Here is a 17,865-nt window from a genome sequence, read left to right on the forward strand (position 1 = left end):
ATATACTTGATTTCACACTAATCCTGGACAGTATTTCTAGTACCCTTTTAGGCCTCTCTCCTATGTCCCTTACTCTGTTCTTGGCAATGTGGGTGACTAGGGTGTAATTTTTTTTTAACTGTACCATAGCTGTAGTTTTATATGGACTCTACCATTTGTAGTAGATGGATTGTGTTCATCTATGTAATTGATTATAGATAATACTGTAAATCTTTTAGCTGCTTTTGGCCTAAAATGATAAACTTCTCCCTCTTCTCTTATACAGTGGCCTTTACATTTATTATTAACAGTTAATAAAAATGGCATATTTTTATTAACTGCCTATCAGATTAATTTATTTAGCTGCTCATATAAATTTGTATATGGGTTATGTAAAAGATTTCTTATAAATTTGAATATTGTATACATGCTTTTTGTTTTTATCTTTGTAGAGGAAATAGTTGCATACTTGCTGATGAGATGGGCCTTGGAAAAACAATACAGACGATCTCATTTCTGAACTATTTGTTTCATGAGCACCAATTATACGGACCTTTTCTGTTAGTAGTACCCCTCTCCACTCTCACTTCCTGGCAAAGGGAGATTCAGACATGGGCTTCTCAAATGAATGCTGTGGTTTATTTAGGTGACATTAACAGCAGAAACATGGTAAGTTGTTTCTCCACAAATTTAGAAATTAAGATACACTTGTCTTTGAGGGCAAATTTTTAAATTTTTCTTTATAAAGTCTTAGTTTGTAGCATTGAACTTGACACAAAGTAACTCAGTACATTATTAATAAAAATTAATTTTTGGTTTAGTGTTACCTTATGTATATTTTTTTTCCTGTTCTTATGGAAAATTTCAAATAAACGTTAAAGCATACAGAAGAGTATAATAAATCTCCATGTGCATATCTCCAGCTTCACAGTTTTAACCATTGCCTGTTTGCTTCATCTGTGCCTCTACGTGGTACTTTCCTCTCAATTATTGTGAAGCAAACCTGAGACATATTTCATCAAATAAATGTTATATTATTACATGAGTTAATCATTTGTGTTTTGTCAGACGAGAACTTCCTTCAGTGAGAAATGTGTATTTTAAAATGTGTCTTTTTTAATGGAAGTTTTTGATGTTATTCTCATTTTATTTACGATAGGTAAGATCACTGTAGCTTGTTGGACTATGTAAAGGATAGTTAAAACTATTTTATTACATAAACATACTATACGTAGTTCTGTGTGTATTTTGAATGGATTTTATTTTAGATATTCAATTAAGAGTATTCCTAATGTTTGTCTTAAAATTGTTTTTGAAATTTCTGGATAGATAAGAACTCATGAATGGATGCATCCACAGACCAAACGGTTAAAATTTAATATACTATTAACAACTTACGAAATCTTATTGAAGGATAAGGTGTGTATTTTCTGTGTTTTTCTGTTTGGTGTATGTCAGTTTTTCCTTAATTGTACATTGTAGGTAGGATGAGAAGATAACTTAAATCAAGCAAACTACAGCCTATAGGTCAAATCTGGTTTATTTTTTTTTTTATGATCCTTGAAGTAAAGGTCACCTTTTCCTTTTTAAAAGTGTTGTTAAACAAACCAAAGAATATGAAAGTAGTTTGGCACAGTGCCTTTTGATTTGTAAGGTCTTTAAAGAGGAGGAAGATACCTCACAGGATTAAGCTACCACTGGGTGAAGCACTGTGCTGAATGCTTTATACCTATTGTCTTAGTTAATGCTTCATAGTTACTTTATAATATACTGCTATCTCTATTATAAAGAAAAGTTAAGTTAGGTCAATGAACTTGCCTGAGGTGTTAACAACTATTAAGTAGCAGAATCAGATCTGTCTCTGTTTTGTCAGAGACTGACATTTGTATGTTGGAGATAATGCAGTTTATTAAAAGTCGTGTAGTAAATTGTAATGATACTTGGAATAAGACACTGTTCCAAAGTTATATTTTCTCCTAATTGACATTAATAGAGGCTTCTACTGAGTTTAGGCTAAAAATGTTTCATAAAATTTTTAAATTATATTACAGAAGTTTTCTTTATTGTCAGTGTGTAAGCCAGTGAAAAAACTTATCACTTGATATTTTGCTCTTTTTTTCTCTTTTTTAATTTTTAATTCTTAAAATTATTTTATTTATTTATTTTTAGTTTCTTGGGGGGGTGGTAATTAGGTCTATTTAGTTTTTTCTTTAATGGAGGTATTGAGGATTGAACCCAGGACCTCATGCATGCTGAGCATGCACTTTACCACTTGAGCTATACCCTCCCCCTGCTCTGTTTTTCTGATGGCTAACTTAGTCATGGAGGGAACTTTATTTTGCATGTTTAATACATAATTTTTATTTGAATATTAGACAGAGGTTTATAAATTTGCCTTATTTTAATGATTTGAATTTCATTCTTCTCTAAATATACTATGTTCTGTTTATTTTAAGGCATTCCTTGGAGGTCTGAATTGGGCATTTATAGGTGTAGATGAAGCACATCGATTAAAGAATGATGACTCTCTTCTGTATAAAACTTTAATAGACTTTAAGTCCAATCACCGTCTCCTTATCACTGGAACTCCTCTGCAAAACTCCCTCAAAGAGCTCTGGTCTTTGCTACATTTCATTATGCCAGAAAAGTAAGATAAACTGAGATACACAGTTTTACTGTTTTGTGTGCAAAGTTTACCAGGAAAATAATTAATGTAGGTAATAAGGTCAGAAAGAGGTTTTATTGCCCCAGACTTTGGACCAGAGATTATTAAGAAAAGAAATAGGAAATGGGATGGAATATTCTGTGTAGTAATATTTTAATTTTTCAATTTTGTAAATAAAGCTTAAGCCATGTGTAATAAATTGTAACAGTTGATTTTGCCTGTGTTCAAAATATACCTTGCTTGAAAAAATGGAAGTAGTATCATTTTTAGTACTTAACAGCAGCAGTGACGACAATAACGTGGTGTTAGGAAATCCCATTTTCTAAATGAGGAAAACCATACTAAATAAGGATTAATAACTTGTCCAAATGATAACATACATGTTTTCTTTCAGTAGATTCAGAACTTTTCTTTGTAAAATATTTGTGATAATTACATATTTGAAAATACTTCATCTTTATTTAACTCAAGGAGAATCAAAATTTTTATGAAACAACTATATTTTATCTCTATATATTTAATAGATTTCTTGGAAGGATAGTTATTAGAAGTGATTAATTTTAGCTCATTTTTTTCCCTAAAAATCTCTATTTTGTTGTATCTGTCTACCCTGAAAAATCTCACATGCAGGTTGACTTCTTTCATGATTCTTCCATTTGCTTAAATTTTTAAGGTTTTCTTCCTGGGAAGATTTTGAAGAAGAACATGGCAAAGGCAGAGAATATGGTTATGCAAGCCTCCACAAGGAGCTTGAGCCGTTTCTGTTACGCAGAGTTAAGAAAGATGTGGAAAAATCTCTTCCTGCTAAGGTTGAGCAGATTTTAAGAATGGAAATGAGTGCTTTACAGAAACAATACTACAAGTAAGCTGTAAACAAGAGTACATGTTTTGAATATTTAATTTTACATAACCCCCCATCCTTGTGTCATTGAGGTGCCCCCCATCCCCGGTTGAGTCTTAGAGCAATAGCAATTACTGAATTTTAGAATTGGTTATTCTGTGGCATATTGAGGCAAAGAGAGATTCAATGGCATGTCCAAGATCATGGGTGACATAAGACTAAATAATTCATTTTCTAACACATCATTAATTGCTTTTCTCAGTTGCATCCTTTGATACATTGTAGAATGGATTTCGTGTGTTTTTTGTTTTTGTTTTTGTTTCTGAAGTATAGTCAGTTTACGGCGCGGTGTTAAAATTTCTGATGTACAGCATAGTGATTCATTTGTACATTTTTTATATATATATATTCCCTTTCATATTCTTTTTCATTTTAAACCATTTTACAAGGTATTGAATATAGTTCCCTGTTCTATATAGTTTGGTGTTTTCACTATGGAAAACAGTATGAAGATTCCTTAAAAAGTTGAAAATAGACTTACCCTATGATTCAGCAGTCCAACTCCTGGGCATATATTAAGAGGGTTTCAAGTGTTAGGATTTCCTTGCTAGCAAAGCATTATTATGTAATTATGATAATCATGTAGTTGACAGAGGTAGAGGCCAGAAAAAGAAACTTAGAACAAAATTTTAGGCCCCCTTGCTTTCTGAAAAGAATCATATTTTATATAACTCATGTATGTCAGATCTATATAGTAACACTTTGGAAGAATCAAAAAGAAATACCTGTTCTAATATCTATTTAAACATTTAATTGTATAAAATGCACTGCTACATTCATTTGAATTCTGAGAAACATATTTTATGTAAAATCTTTAAGTGCCATCTATGTAAAAAAATACATTTATTATATAAATTTTAGGTTTTTATTATGGAAAGTTTCAAATATATACAGAAATAGGGTAATGTAATGAACTCCTATCACTCAGCTTAGTTTTCAGCTCATAGCCAGTCTTAATTGCACTCCCTCTTCCTGTACCTTCTATCACTTTGAGGCAAATGAGAGATATAATTGTTACAAGTCCCTCTGAAGAGTCACTTTGTAAAAAGGAAGAAAATAAAAGGAGTTAGACAAGGTAGATCATGGTGAGAGGAAATGTTACGTCTTGTTTGCAGTAATAAAATAACCACTCATCATTTTTCTCTTAAGTTGTATGTGTATTGTGTAATTGTAATTCAGAGAAGGCAGTGTGGCTAGACAATATCCTTATGAGGTTTTTGGTATCTTCATTAGCTGCGGAATGTGAAATTTGTAGGAGGGTAAGATATTACAGCTGACCATTTAAAAAATAAATTTTGGGGAGAAAGGGATTAATACACTGTATTCAGTGTGTTACATTAAGCCTTTACTGTGTATAGTTAATGGTTCAGTTAACAAGTTTTGTGTTCTGATTAGTCTTACAAATGAGGTTCATCAGTTTGGAGAACAAGGTTTGTTCCATTGTATATGAAGTTGTGAACTTCATAATGGTGCAGTTTTGCTTTGATTTCTTTTTTCTATGGTTATAGAATTCATCCTGGTAATTGTTCTGCTACATAATTTTCATATTTTTTTTAAACAGATGGATATTAACTAGGAATTACAAAGCCCTCAGCAAAGGTTCCAAGGGCAGTACCTCAGGCTTTTTGAATATTATGATGGAGCTAAAGAAATGTTGTAACCATTGCTACCTCATTAAACCACCAGATAATAATGAATTCTATAATAAACAGGAGGCCTTACAAGTAAGAATTTTAAAATATGGTTACTTTGTGGTAAAGCAAAATTCTAGAAATGTTTATTTCAGTTATAACTGAATTAATATGTTAGAAATTCTCTTTGGTTAATGATATATTAAATAATGGTATATATTATTTTTCAGTCTTTATAAAAAGATTTATAATTATAATTTATCCAATTAATCATTTTTCCAAAATTGGATCTCTAACCATGGGCTGTGATACTTTATCCAGCAAAAATCCCTTAGTGTATTCTTAATTCTGAAAAAACTTCACTAGTGATTGTGCTGAATTTGTGGTATGACACATGGTAAGAAGGGCGTCTAGACCTTAGGTCTCATCCTTCCTATCACTTCCAGAAGACAAATGAAGTGTGTGAAGAAGGCATAATTGCCACGCAGAGCATAGTAGGGCTTTGAAGTGCTAGGATCAGTGACTTATACTTATAAATTAGAATATATTTCTAGTCATAGAGCAAAATGATGAAGGTTCTAGAATATTTTGAAAACTGAAATAAACTGTTTTCCAACATTATGAAAATTCTAAATCTCAATTTAAAATACTTAAAAAAAAAACAAGTGTTACATGAGGCACATTTCGTTTTATTGGCTTTTTTAACATGACAATTTTAATTTGTTTTCTTATAGCACTTAATCCGTAGTAGCGGAAAATTGATTCTTCTTGACAAACTCTTAATTCGCCTAAGAGAACGAGGCAATAGAGTTCTTATTTTTTCTCAAATGGTGCGGATGTTAGATATACTTGCAGAATATTTGAAATATCGTCAGTTCCCCTTTCAAGTAAGCATTTCATTTGGTCTTTTTTGTTGACTTAAATTTCATCTAATTCCTGAACATGTTCTACAAAATGATCTTTGAAATTCTTTTGCAGATGAAGTGTAGATTTTATGTAGGCCATACTTTTTTTTAAAGAAAATAGATCTGTTTAAAAAATTTGTCACTATTGCTTTTTTTCTTCTTGACCTTATATTTAACAGCAAAGCAGTTTTTCTTTTCTCTAATTTTTATTTGCTTTTAATTCTTTATTTCTCTATGTTCAAATCTAAAGGGGCAGCCTTAGTATTAGGCTTTAGTCTGAGGAAGGGCAAGAGAGCAATTCTTGTGAATGTTACCAGGACTGTTGGAGATTTTGAAGATTATGGGTTCATAGTTATTGTAATGCATAGTTGGCTGAATGAAACCACGTGACTTTAGGGAAGATAGCAAAGATCAAAATGGACTTACATTCCATCTATTCAATATTTATTTTGAAATTCATTCACTGTAATTACAGATAGTAGGAATGAGTGTTGAATGTTATAGTTAGGTGCTAGTCTTAGGCACTTTACATCTAATAGTTAACTTAATCCTTCCAGTAATTTTATGAACAGTGCCTGGAACATAGGAAACATTTTCTGCATATACAGCTAGTAAATGATGTATATTTAGTGCGAGCAATAAAATAAAAGTAGAATTATAATGATGAACCTCAACACACATAGTTTGTGTTCTGTTGGAGCTTACAACCTGGTGTGGAAGATAGACATTAAGCCAGGTAATTACAAATACAATGTTACAACTCTGGTAAGTGCTATGAAGAACAGGTATTGGGTGGTATGAACATGACTGAGATACATGTAGTCATTTAGGGGAAAAAGCAGAAAGAGTACTGTTGCTTGATTTTATTTTAATAGCTTTAATGACATGTAATTTCCATTGTATACCATTCATCCATTTAAAGTTTACGATTCAGTGGTTTTTAATATATAGACAGTTACGTGCAATCATCATCACAGTTTAGAGTATTTTCATAATCTCAAAAAGAAACTGTACCTGTTAGCTGTCAACCTTGGTTGCCCCTCTTGTGTTCCCCATCCCCAACCCAGCCTGTTAGGTCATGCCTCAGTACATGATAATACTACTATTTTTTCGAAGTTTTCACCAAGTATAATTTTTAATGGAACAGAAATATAACACTTTAAAAATTTTTTTGATTTTGGACATCTGTTGTTTAGCTTATGTTTAATAACACTCAGTATATGTTAGACACTGTGCTTAATGTTTTTTTAATGAGGAGAGGTAACTAGGTTTCTTCACTGATTTCCGCTTGGAGGAGGTGCTGGGGAGACTGAACCCAGTATCTCTTGTTGCCGAGCATGCGCTCTACCACTTGAGGGTATACCCCCACGATGCTGTGCTAAGTGTTGAATTCTGTTCTCTCACTGAATCTTTGGTATTCTATGAAGGAAGTAATAGTATTACATCCATTTACTGAGGAGGAAACTGACAAGAATAAGAGTCAAATTTCTTGCCCAAGATACCGATGAATACTCAGGATACTCAAATGTGGGCTATTCAGCTAGAGCCTGTAGTGCCCTGAATCAGTGATTCTCAGCGTTTAAACTGGAGGGCTTTTGCTGGATCCCTCTCTGAGTTTCTGATTTTAGTTCTGAGATGGTGCTCAAAAATTTGTGTTTCTAAATTCTCAGGTGACATTGACATGTTGGTGCATAACCATGCTGGGCTCAGAGTTTTTTAAACTGTGGGCTGTAACATATTCATGGATCTGGGAATCAATTTAATGGGCTGTACCAACATTTTAAAAAAATTGAAATAGATCATAAACTATGAGGGTGTATCAGTACACTGTGTCATGAAACCTGTTTTGGTTGTACAGCTATGTACTCATTCACATGCAAAGTATATTCTTACAGTGGGTCTCAAGCAAAATGACAAAGCCAGTTCTATTATTTATTGTTAGCAATAGCAGTGCTAGTGGTTATGAGCGTGGACTCTGGAGATACAATGCCTGGGCATTGTTACCCTACCTATAAGTACCTTCTAGCCTTAGGAAAAGCAGTGCTGCATTTGCATTACTTAATTTCATAATTGATTTCAATTTGTTTTTAAAGTTTTGATTCTGTTACTATTGCAGTATTTTAATGTGTTTTATTCTAGAGATTAGATGGATCAATAAAAGGGGAGCTGAGGAAACAAGCTCTAGATCATTTTAATGCTGAAGGATCAGAGGTATGAACACTTGTAAAAGTGTACATAGTGTTTTGTCATTATTTTAGTCATTTGTAGTTTAAAAGAACACAAGTGTTATTGGTGCTAGCTGGTTTGATTTGCAAGTGAGATTTTAAAGTTAGTATTCTGTGTTAAATCTGAAGAATTGTACCCTTTCGTATCAGTAGTATTTCATCATAGGACAGTTAATTTGCTTAGAAATAAATTAGCCTACTTTCATTTGGAGTTCTTGTTGAATTGCTGTTTTCATATATGTGTGTGTATGTATATATTTATGTTTTGGAGTCTTGTTGATTGGTTTTTCTAGAGGTGTATATGTTTTATTAGTATTTTTTAAAACTGTCTTTCACTTTTATTGGTAACATACGTTTTAAATTCAGAAATTAAATTGTAAAATTTTCATATTGATTATTCACAGTTGAGAAGAATTTAAAATCATGCCTGTTTATAACTCCTTACAGGACTTCTGCTTTTTGCTTTCCACAAGAGCTGGAGGTTTAGGAATTAATTTAGCCTCAGCTGACACTGTTGTTATATTTGATTCTGATTGGAATCCACAAAATGATCTTCAGGCACAGGCGAGAGCTCATCGAATTGGGCAAAAGAAACAGGTATTTTTTATTCTTATTTTACTCTTCTAGGATTTGTTTTGTGATGACTGCTTGGAAGTGATTTTTGTTTTTCTTCTGGTAAGATCATTGAAACAGTCATGTTGCTATTTAACAGATAGGGTAATGAGGAATTCACATTTACCAGAATCACCTGACAGAAATTCCTGACAGAACTGAGGATGCCTAATAGGATTGTGTACTCTTTTTGGATCATTATTCTGTTTACAACTGTAGAATATAGTATTTCATTCAATATATGTAACTTTAAAATGCCTTCATAAACTTACTTTAACTATTGAAAGATTTTGCTCAGTACATCGCTTCCTTTTTGTTAGCCTGTGTTTTATTCATGTGCCTACAAGATTCTCTGTGCAAAAAAGCCATTCTCATAATTTTTGTACAACTATCTGGCACAGTTGTAGTAGCCCTTAAGAAAAACCATCTGTCATTCTTTTAGTGCCTTGGTCCTTATCTTTTAATTCATTTACCTCCATCTAAAGTAGTGTTTCTCAAACTTTTTCAAAGCAGGAGATATAAACATGTAGTACCACAGAGGCTTAGCAGATTTTAATTTTTGAAACATTCATATTTTCTACTGAAGAATAAATCCATAATCTAAAAAATGTTTTACCCGGATAATTCTTATTAAACTGTGCCTCATCAGGAATGGATCATGTATCTTCCTATCATTTTTATACTCTGGAACAACATTGCATACCCCTGAATAAAAAGATTGTATTTAAAGTAGTGATTCTTAACTTTATCAGACCCAGTGACCTGTTTTTATGATAGTTATTTTTAGCACCCCTTTTTCTGTCTTGAAATAGATACATGTAATTTGAGGTCATCCTAATGCCCTAACAATAATTTAGATTTAAAAAAAAAAGAGAGCTCTTTCCAGTATATACTGGGATGTAAAAATAAGTTGAGAGAATAAGAGCAAGACTTGTTCTCTGTAAAAAAGTACAAAGGAAGGAAACAGCAAAGGTATATTTGTGCATAACAGAATGAAAAACAGTATTAGGTTGGATAATAACTGACTGACTTGTACATGATAAAGAGAGGGAAACTTGAAGTAGAAATAACAACATGCCAAGACAAATTATAGACTGTCAAAGATGAGAACGTAAGGAAATAGGATTTCACAGGTTAATTAGGCCTAATGCATATGTGAACAGTTGAAATAGCCCTGTATTATGAATGAGTTGGGGAGTAGTTATTAATTGCACTGGACATATTTGCATGCAGCAACTACCAAATGAGTAGTTGTAGGTTAGTAATACAGGTGAGTTTTATTGGTGACACCAATACTAGAAACATATGGAAGTGGTAAGTAATGATAAAGATCCAAATAAAACAGTATCCGGTTATCTACTGATACGCACAATGGATTATAATCCTGAAAAAATTAGTGTGTATTGTAACTCTGAAAGTACTTCATGTTTGTGTTAAAATAGAGTTATAATTTAGACTCACAGTAAATTTCAAAGGTTTTTAAAAATTCTTGAAAAACTTACAAGATAATTTTTCATTTTGCCAGAATGTTCAGTTTAATGAAGAATGTCTACTATCCCAGGTCCCTGTGCTCTGAATGCTGATAAGCCCACCTAGTCACTGTTAAAACTAAAAATATTCCTATAAATTTTCAAAATAGCCCCATATTGTGATGTTGTTTGATATAGAACCACTGAACTTGAGAAATTACTACACATCAATTATGGAAAGCTTTTTTTTTTAATGGTTTCATCATTGACTTGAGAAGAAATTCACAGAATTTTAGGTTAAATGGAATAATGTAATGTTAATCAGAATTGAGGGAACTGGTATAAGGTTGTCATAAGTTTACTGTTTCCTCCACCAAAAGATAATTTAAAAGTCACTGTCATTCCTTAAAAAAAAAAAAAAAGCAAAAGCAAATAAAATCTCCTAACCAAAGTATAAAAAGGAGGGACATACTCTCAAAATAATCTTTAAATTGAAGAAACTTTAGCTTTAAATGTATTATTGTGTATAACAAATGTTTATTTTGCTTTTGACCAGTGAAAACATCATACAGGATGAGCTTCAGTCTAGGTACCAATATTTGGGCATGTAACATTAGCAAAATGAATCCTTTTTACTGCACTTTAGGTTTCATCATGTCTATCTTTACAGGTGAACATTTATCGTCTAGTTACAAAGGGATCAGTTGAAGAGGATATTCTTGAAAGGGCCAAAAAGAAGATGGTTTTAGATCATCTTGTCATTCAAAGAATGGACACAACTGGGAAGACAGTACTACATACAGGTTCTGCCCCCTCAAGGTAGTTACTTGCCTGTTAAAAAAATGTCCTTTTAGAATCATACTATATCCATTTTCCTGGAATGTTACATACTGTAAGCAGATCATTGAAGTACTGTATTTAGTGTTGTGATTTTATTTTTTAAAGCACTGAAATAATTTGTAGTCAGTGATAGACATTCAATACATGGTTTCACCACTCTAGTTTTGTAATCTTGGGGGAATACCCTTTAACTTCTAGGTTTCAAGTTCTTTAGTTTTAAAATAAGTATATTAGTAATGCTTGACCTATTTATGTCATATTAATTTTTATAAAGGTAATGTCAATAAGTCATAAGTTTTGTGTAAATGTTAAATTTGTGACTGTTAATATTAAGTATTTTTATTTGTTTTTCATTCAGTTCTACTCCTTTCAATAAAGAAGAATTATCAGCCATTTTAAAGTTTGGTGCTGAGGAACTTTTTAAGGAACCGGAGGGAGAAGAACAAGAGCCCCAGGTAAAAAAAAAAAAATTGTCCCAAAATGTGTTGTTTTTAAAATTGTAAATGTGAAGTATATTTATTTTTAAATATATTAAAGTATGTATTTAAAATAGAAGATTTCTTTCTTACTTTAGGAAATGGATATAGATGAAATCTTGAAGAGGGCTGAAACTCATGAAAATGAACCAGGCCCTTTAACTGTAGGAGATGAATTACTTTCTCAGTTCAAGGTAGGTTTTGAAAATTTTTTCTTAATATTAGTATATAAATTGAGAGGTTCTGATTTTTTTTTTTGTCATTTAGTGTTTTATTCCCCTTTCTTTAAACATGATCAGTAAGGTAGTCTATAAAAATGTTTAACATTTTTGTCTTACCATTTGCTGAGGTATATAAAATTTTTTTCTCTTATTCTGACAAACCATCAGTGACATGATTTGAAAGGGACCAAATCATTTATGAATAGCTATGCTTAGTGGAATGGGGAGAGCTGTTTCCTCAAATATTTGGGTAAATGCATGAATATGATCTCTTATTTCGATTTCCATGACTGAAGACTTTTAGCTGATTTTTGTTGGAACAATTTTTGACATTAGATTAATTTAAGCAGTATCATAACTAAGAAAAATAAAGCAAATGCGGTCACATAACGTAAGCAATAATATTTATAAATACCCCTGGTTTGGTGAGGGCTAAAAGGTTGATAGAAGTCCTAAAGCAACATAAATCAACCTACATCACAGAGTAAGTTGTATGCCAGTTACGTAGAATAAAGAAGTAGGTTGCTCTGTATCCTAACCATTTTCCATGAACTGAGTTTTTTAAGGATCAATTCATGTCATTCATTCATTCATCAAATAAATATCGAGCATCTGCAATGTGCCACACAGAGACAGAGCAGTGAATAAAAACTTGTAATTTTAATGGATCACTCTGGCTGAAGTGCAGAGGATTTACTGTAGTGGGAAAGAATTGAAGTAGGAGAATAAGTCCTTAAATGTATTATCTTATTTAATCCTCACAAAAGTTAGTGTGCTATCTAACTTTTTAAGAGATGAAGAAACTAGGGCTTAGGGAACCTAAATAAATTTATCTATTCTCTCAGAGTTCCTTGTGTCTTGTCATTAGCTCTTTAGGTACTATTTTTATGATTCAGAAAAATAATATTGGATTTATCTACAGCACTTTGTAGTTCATGGACTGGTGTGGTAATTACTGCAGAAGGTCATTTAGCACATTACCACTATAAATTACTTTGTTCTTATTCTTTTAACTTAGAGTAATAATTTTTTTATCATCAGGGCAAAAGAGAATCATTCCTGGAAGACGAATGAAGTCATTTGATTTCACCTACTTTGACCTAATGAAGAAATAAACTTAGTTTTACAATCATATTTGGTTTAATCCATAGTCATATTCATTTTCCTGAGGATATTTAAGTGTTACTGTCTTATTCTGGTATGCCTCTTCCTCCCTGCTGAAAAAGAAAAATATAATTTAAGGATGAATTCTTTAATGCTTTATTCTGCTAAAATTCTGTAATTTCTCAGGTTGCCAACTTTTCAAATATGGATGAGGATGATATTGAGTTGGAACCTGAAAGAAATTCCAAGAATTGGGAAGAAATCATTCCTGAAGATCAAAGAAGACGATTAGAAGAGGAAGAAAGACAAAAGGAACTCGAGGAAATTTATATGCTCCCAAGAATGAGAAACTGCGCAAAACAGGTAACTTTTTAATTTGAAAGATATTTCTATATTGTAAGAGTATTTACACCGTGCTATTCTTTGTTTAAGAGAAACAGTGATCCTTAGTTTTGTTTTCTTATGACTTCATCTGACTTGATAATGCTTGTCTCATACAATGAGTTGGAAAGTGTTTCATTAAATGTTTGGCAGTGTTTGTCAGGGAAACTGTCTAGGCCTAAAGTTTTCTTTGTTAGAAGATTTTTAAACTATAACCTAAGTTTCTTTTATAAATATAGAACTATTGAGAGTATCTGTTTCTTGAATGAGTTTGGTTGATTGTTTTAAGGAACTTGTTCCTTTTATCCAGGTTGTTGAATTTATAGGCATAAAATTATTTATAATATCCCCTTATTCTTTTGGTGTCTATAGGGTATTTAGTGATTTCCCTCTTTTCATTCCTAATATTGGTCATTTTTTCCTTGATTATGGTTAATTTTACTCTTTTCAAAGAACCACCTTTTGGTTTCATTGATTTTTCTGTCTTAAATTTCATTGATTTGTGCCTTTTATTATTTCTTCCTTCTTTTGCTTTGCTTTTTTTTCCCAAGTCTCTAAAGGTATAAGATTAGATCATTAAATTAAGATCTTCCTTTTCAAATATTAGCATTTAATTCTGCATGTTTCCCACTAAGCACTGTCTTTTTTGAATCTCCTGAGTTTTGATATTTGTTGTGTTTTCATTTTCATTTCTTTCAAAATATTTTGATTTCTTTTGTGACTTCCTCTGTGACCCATAGGTTTTTTCAGAAGTATGCTGTTTAATTTCCAAATATTTGGGAGATTTTTCAAGTATCTTTGTTACTGATATCTAGTTTCTTTTATGGTCAGAGGGCATACCCTGAGTGATTCGAATTCTTAGAAATTTCTTGGTGTTTATTTTTACTGCCTAAATGAACAAAATATTAGAGTTTTAAATAACGCTAATAGTGCTGTACCAAGATATACTGGATTCTGTGACAAAAGGAAAAACTTTAATATTAGCCCTCTTTGCATTAACTTCTGTTTTTTTAGAATGAATGCAATTATAAGATTATCTTGATTACTGAGTTTTTGGTTTCTCCTCAAATTTAGAGTCTGAGGTAGAAGAAGGACTTATCCTACCCTGGTCCTTGCTTTGCTACTTATTTTATTTTCTGCAACCATATTTAGGACTTCTCCTGTGTTCTCAGTTCATTAGTTGAGAAGGGTCTGGCTAGGCTTCCTGCCTGTCTCCTGAAAGGTGACTGCTCTCTTTCTCCAGACCTTCACCGTCAAGGAAATGCTTTCTTTTATCTCCAATCCTGTTTGTAGTCTTTCTCATGAGCACCTGGTAGGTTGGTGGAAGTTTGTGGGAAAGCACCTGAGAGTAGGTGCAGGTTCTCCCTAGGACCCTCTGCTCTCATGGTAGCCTACACTCACAGTCTTGAACAAATTTGAGCTAACTTCCTCTCACCTGCTTATATGGTACTTGATGTCTGTCATTCGTATTACAAGTGAGCTGGTGTTTGAGTGCCATCACTTTTTAATAATCTGCTATATTTCCTTATATTTTAGACTACTAGATTGTTGTGATTTTGATGTGTTTAAGAAAATTTATGATTTTGTAGATTAGACTTGTTAGAGTGGGAGCAACCTACCAACTTTCTATATCTGAGGCAGAAATGGAGCCAGATAATTTGTGTTTGGCCTGAGAGTGATCATGTATGTAGTTTCTTGGTGTTTAATTTCTATAAAACCCTTATGGTTTCTTTTTACAGTGCATGGGAAGCATAGCATTATATTAGATCTAGTGAAAGGATGAGAGAAAATTATAACGAGTAAGAACTAAATACCATTGCTGACTTGCAGTTAGCTTTCAGTGCATTAGGTGTTCAGAATATGTACTGAGATTTTGTAAGGACTCTAAAGACTTGCCGAAAAATGTTTTGATTTATCTGTTAAAGAACTAATGGGTGTTATAAAGGCGCTTTCATGTGGATTCAACTGGCACTTTTTTCATATTACTAACCTATTAGTAGATATTTAGAAGAACAGGAAAAAAATGACACAATCAATCTGTTCAGATACCACAGTAACATTATTATGGTATACAGTATACTGAATTCCAGTATTTTTTTAAATATATCTCATTTGCCAAGTTTAATTGGAGTCACATTAATTTGGAACTTGCTTTCTTCCTTTTGATGGTGTATAATGAATGTTAACCATTCTATAACAATTTTAAATGGCTTCTCAACTTTTTGTTGTATAGATTATTTGTCCAGTCTTTTTTTGATGAACAGATTGTTTGCATTTAAAAAAATCTTTTTTGATGTAAATAACTTTTGGCTGGTGTTCTTTTACATGCCTATCAACTGCCTGTTAGTAACCCTTTCACATATTTTTACAAAAGGATAATTGGTATTTTTCTTGCTGATTATGAGAATGTTTTAAGTGTTAAGGATATTAATACCTCTTTGTCATTAACATGCTATATTTTTCTGGGGTTTTTTGTTTGCTTTTCAATTTTATTTAATGTTTTTGATATATAGAAGAATATTTGAATTTATTTTGTCAGTCTTTTATAGTGTTTTCTTTATTCTAAGCTTGGGTAAAATTCTGTTTTCAACTTCCAGATTAGTTTCAATGGAAGTGAAGGGAGGCGCAGTAGAAGTAGGAGATACTCTGGATCTGATAGTGATTCGATCTCTGAAAGGAAAAGACCAAAGAAACGTGGAAGACCACGGACTATACCTCGGGAAAATATTAAAGGATTTAGTGATGCAGAAATTCGGCGGTAAGCTGACCTGAGACTGTTTTACTCCAACTTGCTTTTAGTAGAGGGTGAAATTAAAGTATTAGAAATCCCATAATGTTTAAAGATTGAGATGCAAGTTTTAGAGGCAGCAAATATATGATAACTGGGTAGGGACTGGGTGGTTCTGCTTTTGGTTGTTCATCATAACCATGGAAAAAAGTGAGTTTGGCACCTAATCGTTCCCACGCTATTTATTACTCTATTTAGACTGCTAAATTATTTTGCTTTAATTAATGTGGTTCAGAATAGTGACCCTTTTGAATAATGAAATACATATTTCAGTATGTTAGGTTATTTATTAAACATTATCACTGCATTTATGACTCCAACATTACTCTTTTTACATAGGAGTAATTTAGTTCTATATTTTTCTAGTTTTTTTTAACACTGACGTGATTTGCTTTTTGAAACCGTGTCAAAAGTGTTTGTGATATGTCTAAATAGGAAGTGAGGTAAGATTGGCCTTGCAGGATAAATTGTAGATTTTTTTTCAAAATATTTTTATTCATATATACAGATTTATTAAAAGGGAAAGGGCTTATAGCTTACTTTGTTTATGTAATATTTTTGCTTATGAAGTTTGTGAGTTTGTTTATTGTTGTATTTTGAAAGTTTGTTGTTTGTTTCAGTCCATTGTAACTCTTTTCTTTTAAATCATAGACCCTGACTGATAAAATTGTTCCTCATTCTTTCTGCCAAAAACCTAAATATAAAAATACTGTTAGATTGTATTTAGGGTACTTTCATGACCTTCTGATTTGCTGGAATTTCTGTCTTTAGTTGAAGAGGCATTTCTGCTTTTCCTGGATATCTTTCCTCATCCATCAACCACTTGGGTAGCTTGGTTCTTAACTAATATTTTTTCCCTGTTGTTGGTATGATACCATACATCTGAATTAAAGCTATATAGTCAGTAAACTTTTATCAGCACTTGAAATGTGAGGAGGTATAATATGATTGGTAATTCTGGAGACACTTCCTATGGTAGCCTTGAAACTTTTAGTCTTGTGAAAACAGTAAAATAATTTTGAAAATAAAATTTAGCTTCTGTTGTTTTATTTATATTGGTTTCTAAACAAACATCTTATCTTACTTGGTATATCTTAATATTTTAACATTTTTGATTCTAGCATTGTTTATTTTTGTTAGTAATAGTGCCTTGAATTAAGTTTTGCATTAACAGTATTATCTTTATTTCTACATATATTTATTTTTTAATGAATAGTGAAACCAACGTTTAAACCAAACAATTATTTTCTATTAGGTTTATCAAGAGTTACAAGAAATTTGGTGGCCCTCTGGAAAGGTAAATATATTTGCCATTCTCAATAGAATTATAAAATTTGCTACATGCTGTTAGCTTTGTATATACTAATATTCATTTTAGCTACTTTTTAAAAATTTGTTTTAACAGGTTTTTATAAAGTTAATCTGTGGAAAACAGATTTCACATAGATTTTTTAAGTTTTTATACTATCCTTAATTCTTTTTAGTCTGTGAAATTTTACCTATAAATGAAGTTTTCCTATAAAATACATGTCTGTAAAATATTTGCATTTTTATAATTGTAAGAGACTTTCCAAATGCTTTTTCTTTTCTATTTCTTTTTTTTACGGAGGAACCAGTGATTGAACCCAGGACCTTGCACATGCTAAGCATGCAATCTACCATTGAGCT

At 31.9% G+C, this 17,865-nt stretch overlaps 1 protein-coding gene and 1 long non-coding RNA gene across 6 annotated transcripts in view; one reads left to right on the forward strand and one right to left on the reverse strand.

The window, feature by feature from the left end:
• Window positions 1–17,865, forward strand: part of CHD1 (chromodomain helicase DNA binding protein 1) — a 71,768-nt gene that overhangs the window by 33,215 nt on the left and 20,688 nt on the right. For all 3 annotated transcript variants that reach the window (XM_072958349.1, XM_072958350.1, XM_015246723.3), the window contains exons 12-25: window positions 432–648; window positions 1,309–1,398; window positions 2,436–2,626; window positions 3,318–3,506; window positions 5,107–5,269; window positions 5,911–6,063; window positions 8,221–8,292; window positions 8,754–8,903; window positions 11,058–11,206; window positions 11,586–11,682; window positions 11,802–11,897; window positions 13,215–13,391; window positions 16,007–16,167; window positions 17,453–17,494. In XM_072958349.1, coding sequence (XP_072814450.1) covers window positions 432–648; window positions 1,309–1,398; window positions 2,436–2,626; window positions 3,318–3,506; window positions 5,107–5,269; window positions 5,911–6,063; window positions 8,221–8,292; window positions 8,754–8,903; window positions 11,058–11,206; window positions 11,586–11,682; window positions 11,802–11,897; window positions 13,215–13,391; window positions 16,007–16,167; window positions 17,453–17,494 — 1,947 coding nt within the window. The remainder of the gene's footprint in view (window positions 1–431; window positions 649–1,308; window positions 1,399–2,435; window positions 2,627–3,317; window positions 3,507–5,106; window positions 5,270–5,910; window positions 6,064–8,220; window positions 8,293–8,753; window positions 8,904–11,057; window positions 11,207–11,585; window positions 11,683–11,801; window positions 11,898–13,214; window positions 13,392–16,006; window positions 16,168–17,452; window positions 17,495–17,865) is intronic.
• The window catches only part of LOC140695614 (uncharacterized), a 73,421-nt gene that overhangs the window by 10,699 nt on the left and 44,857 nt on the right, over window positions 1–17,865 (reverse strand). The gene's annotated exons all lie outside the window — the stretch shown is intronic.

Source organism: Vicugna pacos, chromosome 3 (genome assembly GCF_048564905.1).
Source record: "Vicugna pacos chromosome 3, VicPac4, whole genome shotgun sequence".
Taxonomy (NCBI): domain Eukaryota; kingdom Metazoa; phylum Chordata; class Mammalia; order Artiodactyla; family Camelidae; genus Vicugna; species Vicugna pacos.